General features: G+C 39.3%; 1 protein-coding gene across 4 annotated transcripts in view; it reads right to left on the reverse strand.

Annotated features, from left to right (window-relative positions):
- DPF3 (double PHD fingers 3) overlaps positions 1 to 27768 on the reverse strand; it is a 275329-nt gene that overhangs the window by 114568 nt on the left and 132993 nt on the right. For all 4 annotated transcript variants that reach the window (XR_016280963.1, XM_089521811.1, XM_089521810.1 and 1 more), the window contains exon 3: positions 20461 to 20568. Coding sequence is in view for 3 of the 4 variants with exons in the window: in XM_089521811.1 (XP_089377937.1) it covers positions 20461 to 20568 (108 nt within the window). In the remaining variant the exon portion in view is untranslated. The remainder of the gene's footprint in view (positions 1 to 20460; positions 20569 to 27768) is intronic.

Raw genomic sequence — 27768 nt, forward strand, 5'->3', positions numbered from 1 at the left:
CAACGTGCAGATCCTGGCCTATGCTGCCACCAAGTTGTGACTAAAAACCACCTAACAACAGCGGTGGGCAGGCGGGAGAAGCACCAAGACTTGCTCCCTTCCACAGCTTGGCTCCGCTCTGCTCAAAGCCAAGCAACCAACTGAGGGAAAGGGCCAGCAACACGGGCCAGCCCTCCCTGCGTGCTGTACGGGGCCCCGCCTCCAAGGTCCAGCCCACCAATGGGCAGCCTTGGAGGACCGGAAGCCCCGCACCAACGAAACCGTCTCCCAGAGCGTCGCGGAGCAGAAGGGCCGCCCCTTCCGCCCCCGCGCACCAATAGGGAGCTGGGCAAGCCCCAGAGCACTCTGGGGCTTGTAGTCCAGCCGCGTCTAGCGGAAAAACGGTCTGCCCGGCGAGGCGGGCGACCGTTGCTTGTACTCTTCTTTACTCTGGCTCTTTTTTAAATTTTTTGAAAAATAATTTTGAAATAAATTGTAACAACATTGAAATAAAGTTGTCCGATAATACTCAGAGGATACATTTTGGTCATGGAGGATGATCTAAAATTCTTAACCTGGAATGTCCGCAGAAAAGGGAAACAAATATTTCATTATTTACAGAAATTAAAGTTAGATATCATTTGCTTACCGGAAACAAAATATGAAGCAAAAGAAATCTATAGCGATAGTGAAGGAAATTATGAAATAATTTAATTGAGGTATAGAGAACAAAAAAAATTGATGGTAGAGGTATATAGTACTTTAGTAAATAAAAACAAATTTTACTGAAATAGAATGTGAATCAGTAATTATGTTAGGAGATTGAAATGGAGTTATAAATCCAAATTTAGATAGGTTCTCAGGAAAAAAAGGTTAAAAAAAATCAAGGAAAATTTCTTCAAGAATTTTTCTATCTAATGGACTTATTGGTGGTTGGAGATATGTGGAGAATGAAATATGGAATGAAATATGGAAATAGTAAAGACTATACTTTTTTTCTAATCCCCACAAAAGATGGTCAAGCATAGATATGATTCTTAGACTGTAAGCCTGAGGGCAGGGAACCGTCTAATTAAAAGATTGTATGTACGGTGCTGTGTAAATTTACAGCACTATATAAATAAAGCTTAATAATAATAATAATAATAATAATAATAAGATATTAGTTTCATTATATCTGAGTTCAACAATCCAAGACGTGAAAATATTACCAAGAGTTTGGTCAGACCACAGTCTAGTGCAATTAAGCTTAGAATTGGGGGGGGGGAGAGAATATAACTGGAAGTTAAACCTGGATTTATTGAAAGATGAAAAATTGGTTAAAGAACTAAATATAGTACTTGAGAAATATTTTGAGGAGAACTTAAATAAAGGAATGTCATTACAAGTAGTCTGGGATGCACATGAAGTGGGGTAAGGGGATGGTTGATAAAAAAAAATGTCAGAAATAAAGAAAAAAGGAGATGAAAAATTGAAGAATTTAAACAAAGAATTAAAAATAAGAGAAAAGAACCAAAAAATCAAAAAGCATTACTAGAGGTAAAATATGTACAAAAACAAATATCAATGTTATTAGTAGAAGAGATGGATAAAAAATTAAAATTTCTTAAACAAAGATATTTTGAATCAGCGAATAAATCAGGGAAATTATTGGCCTATCAAATTAAAAAGGAAAAATCAAGACGTACAATTTTTGCAATTAAAGGAGAATTACTAATAACAAAGCAGAATAAGATTAAAAAACGTTCTTAAATTATTATAGAGAATTGTTTAAAGAACCAAAAATAAAAAACACCAAAATCATAAAATATCTAGAATCACTAAAATTAAGGAAATTTACATCAGAGCAAAAAGAACATTTGAACAAATCAGTTACATTACAAAAAGTGTTAGATGTGATACAGAAAAGTAAAACAGGGAAAACTCCTGACCCTGATGGTTTTCCGAATGAATATTGTAAAACTTGTCAATAACATATGAGTGGTCCTCTGCTTCAGATAATGAAGGCAATTATGATTGAGAAAGTAACTCAAACATGGACTCAATCGAATACAATCTTAATTCCAAAAAAAGACAAAGACTTAACACTAACCAAGAATTATAGACCAATTTCTTTGTTAAATTCAGACTACAAATTATTTGTATCTTTATTGTCTGAGGGATTAAAAAAGGTTTTGAGTGATTGCATAAATATGGACCAATGTGGCTTTCTTCCAAATAGAATGATAAAAAATAATACATAGGAAATGTGATAAATTTAATTGAAATTCATGAAAAAAGGATTGATAAAAAAATTGGCAATTACGTTTATTGATGCAGAGAAAGCCTTCAATAACATTTATTGGCAGTTCACGTTCGAGGTTCTAAAAAGATTAGAAGTGGGCAACAATTTTTCAAAATTGGATTAAAGCAATTTATAACAAGCAAGAAGCGAGAATTTGGGTGAATGGTGAGAGAACTGACACATGTACAATTCATAAAGGGGTGAGACAAGGTCTCCCCCCTCTTATTTATACTAATTATGGAAATTTTATTAAATAATATCAGGAAAAACCAACTTTTAGGAGTTAAAGTGAAAAAAAGAATACAAATTGAGAGCTTATGCGGATTATTTAATTTCAACAATAACAAATCCTATTGAACGTAAAGAAATTATATTGAAGATTTTTAAGAAATTTGATAAAATGGCAGGAAACAAAATTAATAGGGAAAAGACCATGAACCTGACTAAGGATGAAGGGGACATCTTGGGGAAAAAACGGATTACAAATTAAAAAATCAGTGAAATATAGAATCATAGAATCATAGAATCGTAGAGTTGGAAGAGACTGCAAGGGCCATCCAGTCCAACCCCCTTCTGCCGTGCAGGAAATCACAATCAAAGCATCCCCATTGACAGATGGCCATCCAGTCTCTGCTTAACAACCTCCAAGGAAGGAGACTCCACTACACTCCGAGGGAGTTTGTTCCAACTGTCGAACAGCCCTTTCTCTCAGGAAGGTCCTCCCAATGTTGAGCTGAAATCTCTTTTTCCTGGAGCTTGCATCCATTTTTTGGGACACAATGGGTGTCCTGTTCTCTGGAGCAGCAGAATACAAGCTTGCTCCCTCCTCAATATGACATCCCTTCAAGTATTTAATCAGGGCTGTCATATCACCCCTTAACTGTCTCTTCTCCAGGCTAAACATCCCCAGCTCCCTGAGTCGTTCCTCATAGGGCATGGTTTCCAGACCTTTCACCATTTTAGTCCCCCTCCTTTGGACAAATGGCTCCAGTTTCTCAATGTCCTTTTTGAATTGTGGTGCCCAAAACTGGACACAATATTCCAGGTGGGGCCTGACTAGAGCAGAATACAGTGGCACTATTACTTCTCTTGATCTAGACACTATACTTTTATTGATGCAGCCTAAAATTGCATTGGCCTTTTTAGCTGCCGCATCGCACTGTTGGCTCATGTTCAACTTCTGGTCTACTTGGACTTCAAGATCCCTTTCACACGTATAAGTCTCTCGTTCAGCCAAGTGTCCCCCATAATCCTATATCTGCATTTTGTTTTTCTGACATTTCTCCATGCTGAAATTCATTTTGTTAGCTTTGGCCCAGCTTTCTAGTCTATTCAAGTCATTTTGAATTTTGATCCTGTCGTCTGGAGTATTAGCTATTCCTCCTAATTTGGTGTCATCTGCAAATTTGATAAGTATGCCCCCAATTCTGTCATCCAAGTCATTGATAAAGATGTATGAATAATTATGGTAAAACATGGAAGATTATAAAAACGTATTTGGAAAGATGGCAAATATTAAATATCTCGTGGTTAGGTAAGATTGCCATTCTGAAGATGTCGGTGTTGCCAAAAATTATTTTTCTTTTCCAAAGTCTGCCCATTATAACAAACGATACACCATTTAAATCCTGGGAAAGAGATCTAACAAAATTTATTTGGAACAACAACAAAAAAGAATTAAAATGAAAATTCTATATGATTCATTGGTTAAAGGGGGCCTAGCTTTACAAAACCTAAAATGGTGTTATTATGCTTGTGTATTCGATTGGCTATTAGATTGGATTAGATTAGATAATAGAAGAAAATTAAACTTGAAAAAGCAGATTTAAAATTCAGACTACATGGAAAAATTAAATTTGATGGTAACTTCAATAATCATCTGGTGAGAAAATGTATGATGAGAATCTGGCTAAAATATAAAGGAAAATGGTGTTCAAAAATCCCCTTATGGGTATCTACTAATGAAGTGATGTTTACAAGGGAAGAATTTAGGAAAAATACTTGGGTGACTTATGCTGAAATTACAATACTCGAAAAAGAAAAAAGAGTAATGAAAACATAGGAAGAATTAACGAGGGAAGGATACTCATGTAACTGGTTCGCATACAGACAAATAAGGGGGGGAAATTTGATGGCTATGAAAGAAGAAGATATAGGATTAGTGGAACGGAAATTGGAAAAATTATTAAGGACCCAAATAAACAGTAATCAAAATTATATAAACTAAAAGCCAGGTTTGAATTGGAAGACAAATCAGATAAGGAATTTATGCTGAAACGGGCAAAAGATCTAAATGAAACAATACAATTTGAAGAATGGGAGAGACTTTGGAAGGGGAAAATCAAACAAGTCATAACTGTAGAATTAAGAGAAAATATATACAAATCAATGTATAGGTGGTATTTACATATAGCAATGATAAGAGTTCAGTAGATTAAACTTAGATTATACAGAAGGAACTCAGTAATGAAGGAAAAACAACAAAGTACAGCCGGCTCTTCTTATACATGGATTTTTTTATAGACAGATTCAAGCATCCACGATTTGAAAATGTTCAAAAAAGTATAAATTTCAAATATCAAACTTTGATTTTCCATTTTTTATAAGGGACACAATTTTTCTATGTCATTATATTTAATGGGACTTGAGCATCCACGGATTTTGTTATCCACGGGGGATCTTGGAACCAAACCCCAGCATAGAACAAGGGTCCATTTAGAAAGAAAAATGTTTTTGTTTTATGTAGTTTAATGGGGAATGTTGTATATCTACTTCTGAAGTATCATGTGAAATAATCTGTTTTAATATTCAATTAAAAATTAATTTAAAAAACATACAATAAATTCCAGCTCCCTGGAACAACCAATTTCCACTGGTGTCCATTGTCTTCAGTTAATTATTGGGCTATGCCAAATCCTATGAGAACAACTACTTTTCCACTTTGCAACACTGTGACTTGTGTTGTGTGTGTTAAATGCCTTCAACTTATGGCAAACGTATGAATGAGACGTCTCCAGGACGCCCTTTCCTCGAAAGCCCTGTTCAGGTCTTGCAGACTCAGGGCAGTGGCTTCCTTGAGTACACTACACATGTAATGTGGTCTTCCTTTTTGCTACTTCTAGTAAGTCATGCCTTCTTATGGTATGATCAAAGTATGACAGACTCAGTTTAGTCATTTTGGGTTCTAAAAAGATTTCAGACTTGATTTGATATAAGATCCATCTATTTGTATCCACAAATATGTGGTGTTGGTATTCACTCATCTCCAACACCTCATCTCAAATGAGTTGATTTTCTTCCTATCAACTTTCTTCACCATCCAGTTCTCACATCCATACATAGTGATGGGAAGTACAAAGGTATGGGTAATCCTAACTTTTCTATTCAAGTGAAATATCTTTGTTTTTCAAGATCTTATGTAGTTCTTTCATAGCTGCCCTTCCAAGTCCTAGTCTTCTTCTGATTTCTTTACTGCAATCTCCATTCTAATTAATAAATCTCTGTTTCAATTTCTTCATAATCTACATTAAAGGTATGTAAATCATCCATGGTCATTATTTTTGTTTTCTTAATGTTCAGCATTAAACTTTACTTAGCACTTTCATCCTTGACTTTCTTCAGTAATTGTTCCAGGTTTTGCTATTTTCTGCTACTAGTATTGTGTCATCTGTATATCTTAAATTGTTGATTTTTTCCTCCTATTTTCACACTTCCTCCCTCTGTTTTGCATAAATGTTGAAGAGCTATGGTGATAGAATGCAGTCTTCCCTGGCCCTCTTTGCTGATTGGGAACCGTTCTGCTTCTCCATATTTTGTTCTAACAGTAGCCTCTTATCCCGAGTACAGATTATTCAGTAGGACAATAAAATATTGTGGTACACTCATTTATTTCAGAGCAAGCCATAACTTTTCATGATTTACACAATCTATATAAACAGAAATATTTAATACTGTGGGCATGTAGCCCCATAGACCAGAACAATTTTCAGCACAGTTATCTTCTTAGTATTTATAGGCACAGAGTCACAAGGTAATAGTGCAATTCTAAATCAAAGATGTGCTAGTTGCAGGTGGTAAGACTAAGAGGCCTTTTTACACTACATAATTGTAGCATTATGATTCCAGATCAATTCCCATAGATTCCCTTTCACAACATTCTATGGAATCCTTGGATTTGCAGTTTAGGAAGGAGTGTTTATAATTCTCAACCAGAGTTCTCTGGTGTTCACCAACTTGCAAACTACATTCCACCTGGTTTTGGGCTGTTAGGGGGAATCATAGTGCTATAAAAAGGGCCCTAGGTTACAAACTTCCAGCTAATAGAAATCTGTTTCTGCCACTAGAAATGGTCTTCAGCTATCAGGGCCCTTTGTTGTCAGGTAGTCTCATAGATCTGCCAGTAAAGAAGAGTGAAACAGGAACCAGGTTATGGCAGATCCAAACCTCCCAAAAACAAAATGCTTTAAAAGTACATGATGATGAAGCCAATAACATTAATTGATATGATTACAAAAACATAATCATGGATGAACTGAATACCAAGGTCATTTTTTGTAATTATTTCAACAAATGGTCTGAGTTTTTTTGTCATGTGCTTCCTAAGTATTTTGTCTTATTTGGGTTTTGGCTCCTCACATGTCCTATTTGCTGCCTGTTGCAGATTTGTATTAATAAAGTTGTGGCCTTGTTATAGCCCATACATCCTTCCAACATCTTTATTTCAGTGGGATAGGGGATGATTTTTGGAAAGTTCATATAAAAAATAAAAATTCTCAGCCATCTATACTGGCCATATTTAATTCTTGGTACAACTGTTCCCACTATGAAGAGGACTATGTTGTATCTATATGATGCTGTTAAACAGGATACCTGTCAGAAAAAGCACGCCTACATGGTTGAATACACAAGGATTCAAACCCAGACTTTTTCCGAGCTAAGCATTCAAAGCCCACTGTCAGTGAATCTATTAGTTTCACAATGATCTGACCTTGCAGTTGTTAATGAACTCAAACTCTCATTGTCCTTGACCATTGGCCATACTGCTAAGAATTAATGAGAGCTGGAGTTTAACAACATCTGGAAGGTTCCTACCTTGACTCAGAACCTAACATATATTCATATAGTAGTTAGCAGCGTGTCTGCGTTTGTCTCCTTTCCCAAACAGAACAAAAATCTCCACTTTAAAACATTACACTCCATAGAAACACAGCAGCACATGAAAAACTAAATGCTATGAAAGTTTTTACCTCTGCCAATCAAACAACAGAACAGGCTAACACTTTTCTATTTACAACCAGCATATTTATTCAGATTCTAGCAGTAACTGGTTATGAATAATTAGTTGCTTGCCATTAATTCCTTTTTTCACTGACAAAGATATAGCCAGGTTTCACTATGGCTGTAACATGCTGAAGGATTTCACTCTTTTTGAAATATACTACTGTAGCCTTTTAATTGTATTTTAGTTATTTGCGTGTGGCTCCATGAAAAAGTGGAAGAGGAATACCACATAGTTTTGTGCATGTTATGGCTTGTGCTGCTTCCTTACTCTTTGTTGTGTGTATTAAGGTGACAACAAGGTATACAGCAAAAGAGTGTGTTTTGCACCATTCATTCAAAAAGGATACTATTTGGGTTGCTTTTCTAAAACAGGAAAGTAAAGAGTTGCTCTTTAAAAACTCTTGGTAAGGAACTACTTTGGAGTAACATGGATCTATACCTGCAACTAATTACTATTTAATGAAGCTATTGAAACTCTTGTGTTTCAGCTACATGCACACAGCTGAAACAAATCATACACCAATTTCCTGCACAAATCATGGGGTAACACTGAAATCCAAATTTTCAGTCACAGATATATCAACCCATATTAACTAGTGACAACAGAAAAATGTTACATTGGTTGATCTTTTACAGCTTTTTTATAGCTATACTTTTCTATTTTGCACCTGCAAGTTTGACACAGAGGTCAGAAATTAAGTTTATGATTTTACATCCACCTCATTAAAAATTCTTTTCTGAAATTCATCAGTTTAAATGAAAACAGAATCAAACCCAATACACAAAAATCCTGTAATATTACTCCCTCTACTGGTCCTGAAATAGTAGTTTCTATACTTAATCAAGGAAAAGAAATGTTTTAAATTAAAAGTTGATTTCTAAAAATTCACATAGAAGATAAGTAATGTGCTTCACCATTTACTAAAATAAAAAACCTCATATTTGTGAGATACTAAAATAAAAAGTATCATGCAAGAATGACGATATATATCTCTCCAAGACTATTTCAGTTATTCTGCATTGTTATATGTCAGTATATGTATTTAGAGTTCAGTCAGCAATAAATACAGAAGGATAACTAAATTATGCCTAAAAGGAAGGAAGGGAGGGGGAGAAAAATGGAAATTTGGGAGCATCTTTAAAACTAAGTGGTTTTTATTTTTGCATGAGCTTTCGTGAATATAAACCCACTTATCTGGAAAATATGACTGTGAAACAGTAGATTTTACAATCAGTTGCATTTAAGAAGGGTAAGAGTATGTATCAAAGACATAATTTTAAAGATACAACTTTTCTCTTCAAATGTAGTTATAATTCTTTTTATAGTTCATCAAGTTTTATTTTACTGATCCAAGAATCCCAGTTATAATCTACAGCCATAAAGGATACTCCAAACAGACAACTTCTTTTTTTGAACTCAGCAGTGATACTCAAAAAAATCTGTTCCTCCTTACCCCAATTTTCACATGAATTTTAAAGAAAGAGGTGACTATATGCTTTGTTGTGTTTGTCTTCTGTACTTGGTTATCAATTTTTAATACGAGAATGCCCAACAGAAGGAGATCAACATCTAGCTGGGTAGGAACTCAAAAGTAATGACTATTAACGAGTAATGCCATAAAAGATAACAAGATGTTTCTTTCATGTCAGTGCAATATTGGGATCTTACATATATACAGTAGAGTATAAGTATGGCTAGGAAGCAGACTTTTAATATACCAGATTCCACACCCTCCAGCATCTCATATGAGCTTCTGTACTTCTCAGGAGATCTGCAGAAAATGCTTGAACCTCCTCCTTGTTTAATAATCTGTTCCAGTGCTTTATCAAAATGAGCTTACTGAGAACTGTGCTACCAGCAACAAGTTATTTTATACTGGTCTGGCAGGGTACTGCACCCCATCAACAGTATCCTATGCCTTTGGAAGCAATTGAGTGACTGGCATAGGAGGAATGCTCCCTGGGATGTGAAGAATACTTTCAGATGTAGTAGAGATCAAAAATGTTGAAGAAAAATTCAACTGCCAGACTGGTTGTTTTCTGTAGCTGGAACTGGGGGTGGGGAAAACACCATTCTGGCCTCCATCTCAGGAAGCCAAGCACCTTGAGCCAGCCCTGTGGCAGAAATGGTTCTACAGCCACCCTCACGTTGCCTGAGCTGTTTAAAGATGCACGCTCTTCAGTTGCATCTACTGTTTGTCCATATAGTACAAAATGCAATACGGGGCTGGAGACTGACATTTGGGGAGGACAGTAATCGTGATAAACAGACTAGAGTTTTGATGAATAGTGAAAATGCAGCTTATTTCACAGTAAAAAAAAAAGGAAAAGGAAATTCACAACAAGATTTCTCCAAAAAGCAAATTAAACATAAAATATTAATTCACTGATTGAAATAGCCAAGATACATTCAACTACAATATATTTGTTTAATTAAGCAGTGTATCTGGTGGGAGTCATTCTGAAGGAAGGACCAGCAATTTTGCTATTCAGCCAGAAAAAAACTTGTATCTGTATTACCGATAGGAAATGCTTATTTGGGGTGAAATACCAAATGGCTGAATGTCTAACACTCAGAAGTCATCTTATAGAAAATAATTTATTTAAGCAGCACAGCTCAAAATCTGTTTTAGCACTAATTAAACTATTGATTTTTCCATAGGGATAATTAAATGCCACCCACCAGAAATATAACAGTGAAGGTGTGTAAAATGGCAATAGGTTCACCTTGCCAAAGAAAAGAAAATTCACCACCAAGAAGAGGACACCTTCAAAAAGAAGACAGTCTTCTGCAAACCTTTCAGATAGAGAGGACTGTCCACATAGCCACCATATTTGCTTGTTGCCACAGATACTCAAACTATGTCTTTTGGTAAGATGGTTCCATTAAAAAGGAGGAAGAGAGAAGCCAGGCTTTCTGCTACTCGCAAAAGGCAGAGAATAATCTGAGGCCTGTTACAGACAGCCAAAATAAAGCTGCTTCGAGTCACAGTGGAGGTAGTGTGTTTCAATGATGCATGCGTCCTAAGAGTCCAGAAGCCACACCAAAGCCACGCTCCAGTCCTTAGGGCTGGAGCGTGGCTTTGGTGCAACTTCTGGACTCTTAGGACGCATGCATCATTGAAACACCATACCTCCACTGTGACTCGAAGCAGCTTTATTTTGGCTGTCTGTAACAGGCCTGAGAAAACATGTTGTGTGGATGCACCCAGGCCTACTGCAACTCTGGAGTCAGGAGAGTGAGAGAAAACCACTAAATGTATGTCTCACCATAGGGGTTTTGTTTAAAGGAAGAAACTGAAGGAAAATAAACCAAACCTGAAGAAGCCATTTAAACATCAAGAGAGAAGGAAACACATGACAGAGCTGATCTCTGCAAGGATTCCTAGGACAGGAAAAGTCCATTAGTCCAAATAAGTCATGTAGTGGTACAGAATTGAATTTAGCCAGCATAGATGGCTGAGAAAGTTTGCTTTTGATATGAACTTTCAAAAATCACCCCCTCATCCCATTGAAATAAAGAATGTGTGGACTATAACAAGGCCACAACTTTATTAATGCAAATCTAAAATGGGCAGCAAATAGAACATGTGAGGAGCCAGAATCCAAAGAAGACAAAATGCTTAGAAAGCACATGACTGAAAAACACAGAACATTTATTGATATAATTACAAAAAACCCATAGGAGTGAAGACAAACAACCACTCAAAGAGAAGGTATTTTTTTACTATACTTCAAAGGAGTCACAGACAGAATAGAGGAACTGTTGAGGAAACACAAACTCCAAATAGTCCACAAACCGACCAAGAAAATCCAACAAATGCTGCACTCAGTGAAAAACAGGAGAGATGCTCTCACAGCAGCAGGAGTTTACTGTGCAGCTGCAAACAAGTCTACATAGGGACCACCAAATCCAGTGAGTCAAGGAATATGAGAGATGCTGCAGACTGGGTCATCCAGAAAAATCAGCAGTAGCAGAACATGTTGTAAACCATCCTGGCATAAAAAGCTGTTTGAAAACACTGAAATTCTGGACCAAGTCAACAACTATCAGGTGAGAATGCACAGGGAAGCCATTGAAATCCATAAACACCTGGACAACTTCAACAGGAAAGAAGAAACCCTTAAAGTAAACAAGTTTAGCTACCAGTCCTGAAAAATACCAGAATCAAGACCCAGCAAATGCAAATGAAAAACCACCCAGGGTGAGGGAATATTCCCAGCATACAATAGATCATTAAGTAAATGGACATCCTGAGGCCTTGTCATTCAACAGCAGAATACATAGATTAACATGCAAGTCACCTCCTCTCAAACAACAGTATATATACCCCAATCTCTTCCATGCCAGCATTCTCTGAAGATGCCAGCCATAGCTGCTGGTGAAACATCAGGAATAAATTCTTCTAGATGAAATCCATCTCAATACCTTAGAGGCCTTTAAGAAGGTACTCAAAACGGATCTCTTCTGGCAGGCTTATTCATCGGACTCCAAATAAAAGCTTATGATGATGTTCCACTCTCGATTATGATTATTGGCTACTGATGAACTGTTTTTAGAGAACTAAAAATTCAGTATTAGTGTTTTATCAGTTGTATTATTTTATTGATGTAATCCTGCCACAATCCTTGGGAGAGGCAGGGAATATAAATAAACATCATCATCATCATCATCATCATCATCATCATCATCATCATCATCATCATCATCATTCTAGAACATGGCTTCATAGCCCCAAAAACCCACAAAACACTTCCTGTCTCTGATTCCATACTCTCCCTTTCTCTCTATTCCCAATTCAGAGTTTGGGAAAATATCACATTTTTTGACTACCACTTCCAGAACACACACACACCCCACCACCCCTAGATCTTTACAATTTCGGGCAGGGTATTTTTGTTTCTAATTTTTATTCTCCAGTCTCAGTTCAATACTCCTTGTTTACCCCCTGCCACTTACATGAAGTAATTATTACCTCCTTTATCCAAGTGGAATTTTATAGACCACTAACTTGTCACATGGACCAATCTGGAATCTGGTTACAATTGTTGGTCTGAACTGGATGCTGAATGCCCATTTCACCATCTTCTACCATGAGATCTTATGTCAGCAAATTTCTCTTTGCTTGGTAATTAGTCATTCAAATACCAGATACAAGGACAATGGTTCACACAGCACTTTGATATGGACTCAGAACAGAGTGTGGACAGGTTTTTACTTTGTTTGTTTGTTTGTTTGGCACAGCATCTCCCAGAACTCTTTTCCCAGCCAGTATGGTCATGTTGGCTGGGAGATTCAGGGAGCTTTAATCCAAGCAACACAATCTGCAGAATTGATGTAGATATACACGAAAGCAGGATGTTTCCATGTCTTAATGGTACTCTGTGGAAGAAGAAACTCAGCACTTGTTGGGAATAACCCTGGACTTTTACAAGGCCATTTGAAGTACTGTAGATCCGTTTATATATAGTCTCACACTAATGTGCATTTGAAATTGCATACCTTAGAAGACTTGATAAAGTAGACAAAGGGGCTGTACAAACAGCCCTGAAGGGGCGGCCTCCAGCTGCCCCTTTTTCAGCTGGATCGGGGCCGCAGCAACCTCACACCGCAGCCCCAACCCAGCCTTTTGAGGGTGCAAAAAGGAGCTGCAAAAAGTGGCTCCTTTTTGCACCCTCCAAAGGGTGTCATAGCTGCAGTGGTGCAGCTATATGGCGCTCCTTCGGCGCTGCATCATCTAGATGCAGAGCTGGAGGTGCTCCATGATGCCATGCGCCTTCTGAAACAGCACCCTGGGGGTGGAATCAGGTGTCCATCATGAGGACGCTATGCGCCAACTCTGTCTCCAGGCCGCCCTTTCAGGCCAGTCTGGACAGGGCCAAAGTTATTAGTTGGGTGTTTTACATAGCTATGATAATGTAAACTTCTGCAGATCTTTTTTCTGCTTTGTACGACTCCTCCTGAGTCAATAAGCCATTGAAAAGACCTTTTGCCTAGTGAAAGAATTGTGATTTCAAAAAGTGGAGCTAAACATGAATTCAAACTGAGTTCTCTGTGTGGGCAGAGGCTAATTTCTCACACATACCCATGCATAGACTATGCTCTTATAATATAAATAGAAGGATTGTCCACCACCTACACCCTCATCATAGGTTGTGTTTTAAAAAGCTAAAGTTAGATAGCTCTTGTTTGGAACCAGTTCAGAGCAATAACTTGGTACAGAAGTGCTTCAACTAGGCAGTTAGAAATCACACAAAAATATTTTGGTTCCTCAGATAAGAATCCTTCTCTATTGAAGGCCACCTGCTATCCTTTAGTAATGAACTAAGTCACTGATGGCTCAAACTCCAAGGTGATGCATGAAGACCATGGGAAAGGAGAGAGGAACAGAGAAACAACTTTTTATTTGCCTTTATCCATTACTTATGAAGGAGTACACCATCTTTAATCTCCTCATTTCCAACATCTGTGTCAAGTGGTGCTTTTTGATAAGAAACACATGCTTGTTCTTCTTCAGTATTTCAGTTCAGATTTATTGTTTATAACCTCAGGTCATCACAGTGTAGAGCAGGGAAGATGGATATTATATAATGGGGGATAAAGCAAATTAAATGTGAATCAGAAGAAACATAGTTTAGTTAAAACCAGCCAGTCAATCTAACAAAATAAACATTATGAATTAAATTTATGTCTACAAGTCAAATGAGAGATGCTTACAGAAACCAACACCACTTGAATGTCCCTTTCCCCACTTCTCCTGAATAAGGTACCCTCATCTAAACTGTGCCCCCTAATCCCCTGATCAACAGGGACCCCAGTCCTCTGTGAAGCTGGATGGAGAATTTGGGGAATTGTAGTCCAAGAAAAAAAAATGAATTTCCCACAATCCAGTTTAAATATGCATTTAATATATTTTCTCTCAAAACAGCCATTCCTAAAAACAGTGAGCTCCCAAACACTCATGTGTTAATTTTTATGTGTGTGGAATACTTTGCTTCATCACTCAGAGAGCTGCAAAATTCCGTTGACTACTTTGATGTTTATCACACTATACTCTTAAAGTGCTACTATTCCACTTTGACTCCTCTAGCTGCCTCCTGTTGCATTCTGGGACTGGCAGTTTTAAGGAGGGGTATTTAGAATTCTCTGGCAGAGAACTTCTCTGCCTGAGAATTCTAAATACCCCTCCTTAAAACTGCAAATCCCAGAATGCAACAGGAGGCAGCTAGAGCAGTCAAAGTGGAATAGTAGCACTTTAAGAGTATAGTGTGATAAACATCTTTGTTACAATTCACACATTAATCCAGAAAGAAGGAATGTAAGTCTTCACTAATTTCATTCTCAAAGCAATTTTACAACAATTTTTTTACAAAAATTACAAGTAATTTTAGCAATGTTTCCCCTGCTGCAAGAAAGCCTTTGAAAGCAGCATATTTTTTGAAGATTATTTACTGTTTGGGACTTATTCTGACAGAAAGCAGCATTTTCTGCACATGACATTTCACTTGCTGTGGATAAAATGATGTTTCCTGCATAGAAAATTCTGTAGTTAGGAATTTAGTCTTAAAAAAAAAAAATCCGCACACAAACATTGTTTTCTACACAAAAAAGTCTGTGTCCTGCAATTAAAAATTGTATTAATATTTTTTGGGGGGATCTATCACTCCCAGAAGTATGGACTGAGCTGTTTTGTACTGGAATTCACAAAAGATTGGCTTCCTCAAGCATCCCCACTGGAATCGGGCCAGGAGCAGACCATGAACCATGCAACTGCTTGACAGATATATCTATTGTGAATTTCTGTAGTTCAACAGTGGGAAACGTCTTTTACAACATGGGTTGAATTCTCTTTCTGATATGCCACATTCTAGAAGTGAATGGCAAGGAAGAGGGCTCACGGGTAAAAAGGTGCAAGCAAAACTATTTTACACAATAAAATGTATTTTAGCAGAATGATCTTACTAAACCTTTGGTTCCCCATGGTAAGCTTTTAGAATAAGAAAAATCTGTATGAAAGCTGGGATACCACCAAACAACAATGTGAAGGGGGGGGGGGGAGGATGTAGCTACAGCATTCCCCACAATACAAATTCTAGCTTCTGAATTTTTCTTCATTCATTGTCAAGAAATCCCCAATTACTAGAATTGCAGAAAGTGAGATACTGAAAGTAATTCACACCTAGAACTGTTATATTTGCCGTGTTCACATTCCCATCATTCTAGCATTCTAGAAAGTTACAACTTCAATTTGAGCATTTAGAAACACTTTAGGGATCCAAAGGAAAAGGAGTGAAGTTACCAAGAGAACATGAATCATTTTAGGTTTGAATGATTTTTAGTGAGGGGTTTTGTGGGGTTTTCAGGCTTTGTGGCCGTGTTCTGATTTATTCCATAGCTGTGGCTGGCATCTTCAGAGAATGCTGGCATGGGAGTGATGTGTGTGTGTGTACACACACACACATGCACACACACAGTGGGCCCTTGTTATCTGCTGGGGTTTGGTTCCAGGACCGCCCATGGACAACAAAATTTGTGGAAGCTAAAGTCCCATTAAATACAGTGGAAAAGGAAAATGGTGTCTCTTTTATAAATTAGAAAATCAAAGTTCTCTATCTGGAATTTATACTTTTTAGAAAATATTTTCAAGGTGTGGATGCTTGAATCCATGGATAAAAAATCCGTGGATAAGGAGGGCTGGCTGTACTGTGTGACCCTTGGTTGAGATGAGGTGATTTACATGTTAATCTGTGTGTTGGTCTGTTGCTGAATGGCAAGGCTTCAGGGTATCTATTTAATTAGTGATCCATTTTCTGCTGGGAAACCCCCACTGACCCTGAGTGGTTTTCATTTACACTTCCTGGGTCTTGATTTTGGTGTTTTTCAGGAATGGTAGCCAGCATACAATGGATCACTAATTCAATAGATACCCTGAGGCCTTGCTATTCAACAACAAACCAACACACAGATTAACGTGTAAATCACTTCCTCTTAACCAAGGGTCACGTAGTATATATATGCCCCACTTACTCCCATGCCAGCATTCTCTGAAGATGCCAGCCACAGATGCTGGCATAATATCAGGAATAAACTCTTCTAGAACACGGTCACAGAAACCAAAAAACCCACACAAAACTATCAATGCTGGCCATGAAAGCCTTTGACTTCACATTGGATTTTTAGTGTTTCACTCTCTACAGTGGTGAAAATCTGGGGCCTGAAGGAACATTTCATAGAAAGAGTAGAATTTTTATTTGAGGAGGCAATGCCCTCATTTCCCCCCAAAAAATACCCTTGGGAAAAGGGCACAGTCATCAGGAGAAGCCCAAAGCTCTGTCTGGTGCACTGTCTTACACCAGAAGAACGGCCATAAATCCTACAGACTGGCTGGCTGCTAGGACTTATTAATTCCTTTCACCTATCAAAGCTCTCCAAGTTCTCTCAGTGTGTCAGAATGGCAAGAGAGATGCTTCTATAGCTTTGTTTTTCAAGCAGCTTTTTGGGGTTTTCTAAGCCAAGGGCTCTCTTCCCACAGCTATTTGAAACTGCAGATCAGACAAAGCTGAAGAAAACTTGGCCAGGGTTACTGAGGCATCCAACTAGAAGTACCATGTTCTTCTCTCTCCTGTTCACTGCAATGAAAAATAAAAGCCCCAAAACCTCTCCTCTCCTTATCATAGATCCTCATTTGCAAATTTTAAATACTTTATTGAACCAACCATGATTGTGGTTGTTACACTGCTGTTTCAAGCTGGTAGATGAACAAAGGCATTATTCTTTCCATATTGTTTGAGATGGCTTGTGTTTTTATGTACAAATATTAGCGTATTATCTTGAGGCTTGTTATCAATCTGACCATATCAGACTGTACAACCCCCTTAGGATACCACAGAGAAAGGACACTGTAAAATAGCTACTTCGCATTTGATCACAGGAGATAAGAGTCCATAATTACTGTTAAATTATTACATACAGAAAGAAACACAAATTAAATGATAACATTCCTGGTGAATAAGAATGACAATCCATTTCAGTGGCATTTGCCATATTTACACTGAGTGTGACTACATGCTTCATTTCTACGTAAAAAAAACCTGCCACTCAGCAGAGTATGACAATATGCATTTGGCTGTTGTAGCTGCTATAATTCTTTTACCAGCCTAGAGAGAGAGACAATAGTCTGGCATTAATTATTGACCATCTGGTCATTTTGTGTGGCTAAGCCAAATGAAATTCTCAGATGCAAGTATGTCCAATTTTGCAACGGTATGGACAGATAAAATTTAATCTCATGACTAACCCTCATCTTTCTGGTGAATGAAACTGAATCCAAACAGACTGAAACAAACGAACAACCCAAGTACTGTATAGTTAGAGGCTTCCAACAGGGACTAGGTTGTATTACACATCTCAAAGAGGATGCCACATATGAATACCATGGGACATCCTGGCAGCGTTTTCCTCTCAAAAAACACACTCAGTTGGCACAGTATATACTCTCTCCGTTTGATCACTGTACAGCACCAGATATGTTTTGTGTCTCAATTGCCAGTGATAATCACACACCAATCCTCTTTCCACCTTTACATTTCATAAAAGTGGTGTAATAAGGAGGAAAATAGGAAACAGCAGAGATGAAATAGTTTAAAAATACCCTGTCCTTACTATTACATCTACACTGAATGGGGGGGAACCTCCTCTCAAGAAGGAATTGCACCAGTGTTATGAAAGCTACATTTTTCATTATGTCTTGTGAGACATCCTGGCAATTTAAAACTTTTAAAGCCTATCTGCCTGTGTAATGGAAATGTAGCCCATCTTTCTCTCCTCTCTATCAGCTCTTCCACACTGCAGAAAAAAAGCAGTTTGCCACTACTTTAACTCCATGGCTTCATCTTGTGGGATCCTGAGATTTGTAGTTTGATTAGATTCACCTTGGCCTGTCAGAGAGCTCTGGTGCCTCACCAAACTACAGATCCTAAGGTTTTGTAGGACAGAGTCATGGCAATTAAAATTATGTCAGACTGCTTTGTTTCTGCAGTGTGGATACATCTTCCTTTTCTCTCTCTCTCTCACACACACACACACACACACACACACGTGCGCGCACAATAGAATGACTTCTTAGGGCTCTTTCACACTACAGAATTATGATTCCACTTTAACTACCATGGTTCCATCCTATGGAAACTTAGGGCCCGAACAGACAGGCCAAAGTAAAGCTGCTCCAGGTCACTTTGGAGGTATGCCATTTAAATGACACACACATTTTAAGAGTCCAGAAGCTGTGCCTAAGTTGCATTCCAGTCCTTAGGACTGGAGCATGGCTTTGATGTGGCTTCTGGCCTCTTAGGATGCATGCATCATTTAAACAGCATACTTCCAAAGTGACCCAAAGCAGCTTTATTTTGGTCTATCTGTTCAGGCCCTTAGAATCTGCAGTTTAAGGAGGGGTATTTCGAATTCTCAGCCAGAGAGCTCTCAATCCACACCAGATTACCATCCCAGGACTCCATACAATTAGGGTTGCCATCCCCGAGGACCTCCAAACCGGGACAAATGTAGGACAATGTTTTAAAATGTAGGACCTTTTTTTTAAACAAAAATCCTGGCCAGGAAATTTAAAAAAAAGGTCCTACATTTTACAACATTGTCCAATGCCTCACTGGGGCCTGGGAGACAGCGTCTCGCAGGCCCCAGCAAGGCCTTGGAGGACTCCGTGTTCAGCAAGCCTGGGCCTGGCTCCCAGGCCGGGAAGAATGTGGAGGCCGGCTCCCATCGTGGCGATCGCCGCGATGGGAGCAGTCTCCGCTTCCTCCCCGGCTTAGGAGCAAGCCTGGGCCTGGCTCCCAGGCCGGGAAGGAGGCAGAGGCTGGCTCCCATCGTGGCGATCGCCGCGATGGGAGCAGTCTCCGCTTCCTCCCTGGCTTAGGAGCAAGCCTGGGCCTGGCTCCCAGGCCGGGAAGAAGGCAGAGGCTGCTCCTCAACGCGGCGATCGCCGCGGTGGGAAGCGGCCTCCTCCTCCTCCCTGGCCTTGCGGAGGCCTTGGAGGACCCCGCGGCCGGAGCTCCGACCGCGGAACCGCCTCCAAGGCCTCGCTGGGGCCCGGGAGGGAGTGTCTCCGCAGCTGGAGCTCCGACCGCAGAGAGCCCTCCCAGGCCTCAGCAAGGCCTTGGAGCCGCCGCAGAGGCTGAGGTGGCCGCGGTGGGCGGGGCCGTCCCGGTTTGGGCGCCAAACCGGACCGGGACCAGGACGGCACCACCCAAACCGGGATTGTCCCACCCCCCGGCGGGATATGGCAACCCTACATACAATTCAGCCACAGCAGTTAAATTGAATCATAGCTCTATAATTCTACAGTGTGGAGGGGCATTTAGAGCAAGACTTCCCTGGCCATTTATTTCAGCTGGTTGCAACTATGTGCTTGAAATTAAGCAAATTATATTGAATTATCACTGCCTCTAAACCCCCTTGCCAGAATCTTATTTGCAATGCATTTAATTATTCTACTGTTGTAATATATGACTGAAGACTTAGCAGCTATTTCTTGGAGCATCCTATAGTGTAGTTTCCTTTAACACCTCCTCAGTAAGTTGCCCTCTCAAACTTCCTACCTTTAAAATTCATTAAAAAATACACCAGACCTCAATATAAACTTTGCAATTCCCCACAGTATCAATTACAGCTGCTCCTGAATTTAGAATGGATTTCCCCACCCCTTATATTTTGAGAGCTGGAGAAAAACATGATTTTAGCTAAATTCTCAGCCTACAAAGGGGAATAAGCAAAAAAAAAAAAAAAAAGAGTGGAAAGGTCAAAAGCCCCGAGGCTGTGAATGGTAGACTCTTCTCAGCCTGTGAACTTAGAAACACAGTTAGAAAACAAAGGAAGGAAGTGGGGTTGGAAGGGGAGCACCTACCAGGTTTAATCTCCAGCAGCTTCAGCCTGGAATCCTCAGGAGGATGCAAACGTCTCTTTTTGCGCCAGCAACGAGCGGGATACGTATAAAGTTGACCTGGTGCAAGCCCTGAGGAACAAAACAAAATAAAAATGAACACATGCACAAACACTTTTTGTTTCATTGTGAACTAGCTTCTTACAATCTTGAGTTGTAGATTTCCACACCCAGGATTATACTTCAGTACATATTATCCATGACAGCCAGCATGATGTAGTCATTTGAACATTGGACTATGACTTTGGAGACCAGGTTTCAGATATCCACTCCAAGCCCAGGCTTGGAAAACTGGAAAGGTCAATATGACTCATTGGTGGGCTCGATTTTGGAATTTTTGGTTTATGGAAAAGCTCACTGATCAATCTAGAAGGTTGCGGAGGTGGAATCTTCCTCTGCCTTTTGAAAAACAATGGTCCCCACTTATATCTTATCTCAACAACATTGGAGCAGAAGTGGGTCTTCCTTTGTAATATGATTCCCTTTCGATGATTGAACTGGTGCAAAAAAGGTATCTCTGTGTTCTGAGTCCATCCCTGATTTTATGTAATGTTGCCCTTTTACATCCCATGTGACCTTCAATTTTTGAAGTTGGTTTTTCAGGATCTGTATTTTAGCTTGGTTTTGTTTGTATTTGTTATTGTTTTCTACCTTTTTTTGGTAAGAAATAAAGTTATTATTTAAACAAACAAACAAACAAACAAACAAAAAAGATCCCCACTCAGACAGGGAAACTCATTGGGTGACCCTAGGCAACTCACAATCTCTCAGGCCTGTTACAGACAGCCAAAATAAAGCTGCTTCAAGTCACAGTGGAGGTATGGTGTTTCAATGATGCATGCCTCCTAAGAGTCCAGAAGTCGCACCAAAGCCACGCTCCAGACTGGAGTGTGGCTTTGGTGTGGCTTCTGGACTTTTAGGACGCATGCATCATTGAAATACCATACCTCCACTGTGACTCGAAGCAGCTTTATTTTGGCTGTCTGTATCAGGCCTCAGTCTCAGAATAAGGCAACAACAAACCCTCTCTGAACCAATCTTGCCAAGAAAACCCCATCATAGGGTTATGTTAGAGTCACCACAAGTCACAAACTATTTGAAAGCAAGCAACGTATATTGTCCATGTCAGATTTTTAGTATCACTTAGAAATTAGATCTGGAATTACTCAGCATCTTTTCACATTTTTATGCACTGATACAGGATACGGCAGAATGCCCAATGATAAACATCACACAAATTTGTGCCAACAATGGGCTACCTTACTTTGTGCATAATGTTATAAATGCAAAATCTGTAATGCAATCCACAGTACATAAAATTGAGCTTACATCAGTTGATATACAGTTTCTTACAGATACAGCCTAACTTTCCTAAAGAAACCTAATAGGATTTATACTTAACAAACATTCTTCTTATCTTGTGATTTTTTTTTTCCATATGAATTACTTGTGAAAGTAACTGGTAAAAGAAAAAGGCATACCCTCCAACATTTCACAGATAAAAACTGGGACATGTGTGGCTAAGCAACACAAGAGTGTGATCAAGATGGCAACAGATCATAATGAGGAAGAACACACAAATAGGAGAGGCTGCAACAATTTGTTTTGGCCCAAGCCTACTGGGAAGAACAAGGTTCTGCCATCTCCTCTCCCTCTGCTGGGTTAATTGAGTGCAAACTGCTTCTACACATTGAACTCAGTTTGCTGCAACTGAAATAAGCTTAGGAAGAAAGGGGAAAGTGGGCTATTTTAAAAGCAACTGAAAAAGTGGAATGACAGATGATTAACTGTGATGACCAGGAACTGTGAAAGGTGACATGAGACACTGAAGATGGTTTACATGGGGTGCCTGATGACAAGGAAGTGGTTGGCACAGCCATGAATGTCAGGACCATGTGGCACACTTGGCCTGGAAATGACATGGATGTGGTCACTAGGTGGAACTGGAACAGAGGTTACTACAGTTCAAGTGGCAGGTGTGTATGAGTCAGCATTTGGAAGCTGCGCATCATGGAACGTCTGATGCAACATGCAAGTAGGTGAAGTCAGCCAGCAGTGCATCATGGGATACAGTATGATGCAAATGCAATAGGTTTGAAACCTGCAAGGTCTCATTGGTAGCATGGCTATCACATGACTTCACAGAAGACCATCTATATAAGGGAGAAGATGACTATCTCCATTGTTGGGTTGTTGTGGTCAGTGACTGGTGAAGCACTTTGTTTGTTTGTATATATAGCTGTGAGTATCCAAGATGGCTGTCTGGTACTCTGTGCAATCTTGTAAATAGCTTGCAACAAGTGATTAAAGCCCTCGTGTTTGAGAGAGCCTTGCTGTCCAGCAGTGTTTATTTCTTCAAGCCGGGAGCTCAAGGCTGAAGTCTGTGTGGGTGGAATTTTTCCTTCTCAGCCTGAAGCCTTTGCAGACGTCTCTCCGAGAGCCTTCTCATGGTGTCTTGCCTCCATGGATCCACTCTGCACATGGTCATAGTGGATACAGCGCATCTCTCTATGCCCCAACAATGAAATTCTGAAGTTTAATGCAAAATCAGCTTGGATTTTGCATTCATCCTGGGGAAAAACAAATGTTTTGCAGTACGAGTTGGCTGTTGGTATCTGCCAGGGTTTGATTGCAGGGCCCCGTGTGGGCACCAAAATCCCTGGGTGCTCAAGTTCCATTATATACAATGACCAAGTAAAATGGCGTTCTTCATATAAAATGTCAAAATCAAGGCTTGCTTTTTGGAATTTTAAAAAAATATATCTTCAAGCCATGGATGGTTGAATCCATGGATGCAGAATCCGTGGATACAAAGGGATGTATTTTACAACACTCTACTATAGAATCACGGTACAATTCACAAATAAGGTCTTGACAAGTATGTGAGCTGCTCATTGAAAATCAATGAGTGGTTGGGAAACAAGCCTACGGGGTGTTACCATTTATAAATAATCACAAGAAAAAAAGTATGAAAGGCATAACTTTTGCAAGACAGTCTTTTATACTCATCTAAAATAGTGTATGCATATACAGTACAGTCTAAAGAGAAAGACAAGAAGAAATGCAGTTAGCAACATCAACAACATTGTAGCTCCCAGTTTTAAAGAGGAATGATAATATAATTTGTGAGATAATTGATGAAGAGACATGGAAGTAGTTTTTAAAAACTGTGATCTGGAATTGCTGTTCTTTCTGTCCAGATTCTGAAATGAACCAGTTAATTGTGACATGCATTTTAATAGACAAAATGCTGCTTCTTCCGGTACATTACTAAACTGAAAAGTGGGTTGAAGTAATTTGGAAGAAAAACTGGGTTAACAAGCAGAGACTGAAAGATACAGAAAAGCATGAAGAAGTCTTGTTCCTTTTTGCTGGAACATCAAATGGTGAATCCTAACTGTTCTTGTTATCACTTGAGGGGCAATTACTTTTTATAGTCACATTTAAACCAAAAGATACAATACCAAAATTGTTAATGAGCTCTAATCAAACACCTTCTCATTCTAATTCTCTTCTAAACCATTTTGTTTAAGTATAGCAGTTTAAGGTCAGAGACAGAATATCAAGGGAGTGTGAAAAGAGCCCCACTGGTATATTTCCATTTTAACATCCCATTATTCACGTCCATTTCTTGCTTAGGCACAGACCTGTTTAACTTATGGAAATACCATTACAAGCAGTATTACAAGCTTATGCAGTACTGAAAAATGTTCAAACAACTAGCCTTTTGATCAGTATGGTAGATGCTTGGCCTTATTCATGCCAGTAAGTGAAAGGACAAGAGCTGTCACTGGTTGGCGGTATTTTCTTGCAAACTTGGGGCCTATACAGACCGGCACTTTGTGACGGCCTGTGGGCGGAGTTAGGGTGCAGCGTCCTCACGCTGGATGCCCTAACCCTGCTCCCAGGGTGTCATTTTGGTGCACTCCGGTTTATACGGTGTGTGTCATGATGCCTCTCCAGAGCTGCATCCACATGATAGAGCACCAAAGGGCCATCATAAAGCTGCACCACCACGGCTATGGTGCCCCTTGGAGGGCACAAAAGACCCCCACTTTTTGTGGCTCCTTTTTGCACTTTTCAGAGGCCAGATCAGGGCCGCAAGGTGAGGTTGCCACAGCCCTGTTCCAGCCAGGAAAGGGGCGGCTGAATGGCATTCATCTGTACATCCCCTTTATTTATTTCATATATTTTTCTGATAGGTGATCTGGACAAGGCCAAGCTTGTGAAACAAGGTGAGGCACCTGTTTTGTGCAACAGGATTACAGAGGACTGTAATCATAATGTATTTACATCCATCCCAAGTGTTACTGCCAGAGGAGACAAACCAGAGAAAAAGGGGTGTAATTTTATTTAGGATTTTCCATTATCACCTTTCATCATGCAGTTTACGATAAGCACAATAGACAGGTTGTCACGAGCAGCCCACATAAAAAAAGGCATCAGCAAAAAGGATCAGACCCTGCAACAAGTCCACATGCCAATTCTGTCCCTGCATCGACTCAGCCAGTATCTTTAAAACACCTAATAACAGAAGATACACCATCAAGGATTCATTGTTTTGTGCATCTTCCAATATATTATCATCTAACAGCAACACCCTTCTGTATTCTACAAAAACTACATTAAAAAAATTAATGACATCAGAAACAGCAATATCAGCAAATCAGCAGGAGAAATTACAACATACTAGATCATACTGTCACTTGTTTTAATGTGTCCATTTTTGAAGAAAAGGACTTCAATAGAAACCCTACTGTGAAACTGCTACATTATTGTTGATCAAGAAGTTAAATCCTACTAACTACAGCTTGAATTTATCTTACAGATTTTGCTATTCTACCACGTGTTGATAGTCCTACCAATGCCGAGATGTTTCTACTGTATTATCATCTACACTCCCTTGTCACTGTAACTACACTCGTCCCTCCCCGTTTGCAGACTTGGGATTTGCGGTTTTGGTCCATCACGGATGGCAAGCGGGGAGGGATAAAGTGGAGTGTGCACCCAAAGTACATGTGCAGTAGCGTTCACAGGAGCACCCCCCCCCCATTATAACTGATGGGACTTTAATATCGGCAATATTTCCAATTTGCAGGGGATCTAGAATGGATCCCCCACGAATCAGGAGGGACAAGTGTATTTTGTTTTTACATAATTGTCTCCATCTGTTCTCTTTGTATTTCATTACCCTCTGGCTTCACTCTTCCCCATCCCCAGCATGCATGCACATATTTCCCAGACCATTTAGGAAAGCATGTCATACATCTGATGAAGTGGACTCTGTTCCACAAAAGCATATGCTATTATATTTTTGTCAGGCTTGAAAGTGCTGCAAGTCTTTCCTGGTTTTGCTGTAATGGCATAAGAGGGCTATCCCTTGGGGGAAATAGGCAGTAGCAATCAGCAAAAACAATACTGAAAACATTAAAAAGGAGCATATGTGTCTTTGCATATGTGCTTTTGTTTGGTGACATCAAGCTATAGTTGTGATACTTTGGGAGGTTTTGGATGCCAGTTATTATTTGCAGTGATGCCTACACTGGAACTACTCAAAGTGGTGTTCTCTGGACCAGGATGACAAGACATCCTTCTTTTCCCTGACATGTCCTACATTTCAACCTTCTGTCCAGGAGGAATTTAAAAATGTTCTCTATTATGAGCATGATTAAGAAGCATGAGCTTATATTATATTAGTGTTTTTTACTTTTATTTGGTAATGCCCTACATTTTTCTTGAAAATCCTACATTGTCCCTTATTATTATTATTATTATTATTATTATTATTATTTCTTACCTGCTTCTCCCCTTGAGAAGGGGAGGTTAAGACATCTGGTCCCCTGTCTCTGGACCAATGACATCCCCAAAACAGAAATCGCTGCCCTACCTTGAAAAGGCTACCTCACAAATGACTAGTTTCAATCCTAGTACTGTACCAACCTGTATTAGGATTCATTCAGACTGGCAATTTGTGCTGTTTGAAATGTTGTCTCTCCACACTTCTTTTTCATACATTTCAGTTCATTTGTGGGAGACTTGCTTGTGATATGGATTGTGATGTTAGATGTGGATATGGCCACCCCCATCACACACCTCCTTGTTTTGTTTCAGATGCATTACCAGTTGTGTTGCAAAACTCAAACACACAGAGCCTATGTGAAATGAAATGGAGGAGACTGACAAAGGAGAAGTAGGGTGCATGGGCCAATGATCTTGCACCAAGGGGAAGACACAGCTTTAGTATTTTAGCACTATTTCTACATAGGGTTCTGGTGGTATTGCTATGTTTTTCCGCAGTGTAAGATCTCTCTCTCTCTCTCTCACACACACACACACACACACACACACACACACGTTTTCTCTTTATGAGTCTCCTCCAGTGTGTCATTTCACACAGGAAGTATGTGTATTGTGTGTGAGAGAGGAATTTAGCACCACCAACGGCTGGTAGAAATAGTGCTAAAGTCAGAGATTGTTTAAAATGTGAAAAATAGCTTTCTCCATGGGAGGAAGGAGACAACTTTCTTGAAGAAGTATTAAGTGCAGGGGGTGGGGGACAGAGCAGGTGGGGCAACAGGTTGCAGGAGCATTGCTTGGGATGGCTGAGGACAGAATGGGATTCTAAAACCTTAAAAGATAAGGTGGGAAGCATAGCATGCATCTACACCCTAACCAGGACAAAAAAGTAAATGCTGTATTCAACAAGGAATAAAAAGGGATAGGAATTACTGGAAATACACTGAGACAAGAGAAAAGATGTCTGGATCTTGAAGATAAAAACAGCAAGTATATCAGCCCTGGTTAGTACTTGGATGGGAGACTACCAACAAATACCAGGTGTTGTGCACTGCATTCCAGAGGAAGGAACTGGCAAAACCACCTCTGAGTATTCCTTGCTTAAGAAAACCCTATAAAATATATGGGGTTGCTATAAGTTGACTGGAAACTTGACGGTACATACATACAGTGATTAACATAACATTACAATATTCTGACACATTAGCCAGTCTGGAAGAATCCTTTCTATGGGGGCGGGGCGGAAGAGACTTGATTCCAGTTTTTATTTTTATGTATGCAGCCTCCACTGAAGCACAACATTGAGCATCATGAGTATATTAAAACCAAATACAATCAGCTCTCCTTATCCACAGATTTTTATCAACAGATTTAAGCATCCATGGCTTGAAAATACTTTTAAAATATACACATTTCCATAGGCAAACCTTGATTTTGCCATTTTATACAAGGGACACCATTTTACTATGCCATTAT

The sequence above is a fragment of the Sceloporus occidentalis genome, unplaced genomic scaffold, assembly GCF_023333645.1.
Source record: "Sceloporus occidentalis isolate IW3139 unplaced genomic scaffold, rSceOcc1.0.p SCAF_4, whole genome shotgun sequence".
NCBI classification, from domain to species: domain Eukaryota; kingdom Metazoa; phylum Chordata; class Lepidosauria; order Squamata; family Phrynosomatidae; genus Sceloporus; species Sceloporus occidentalis.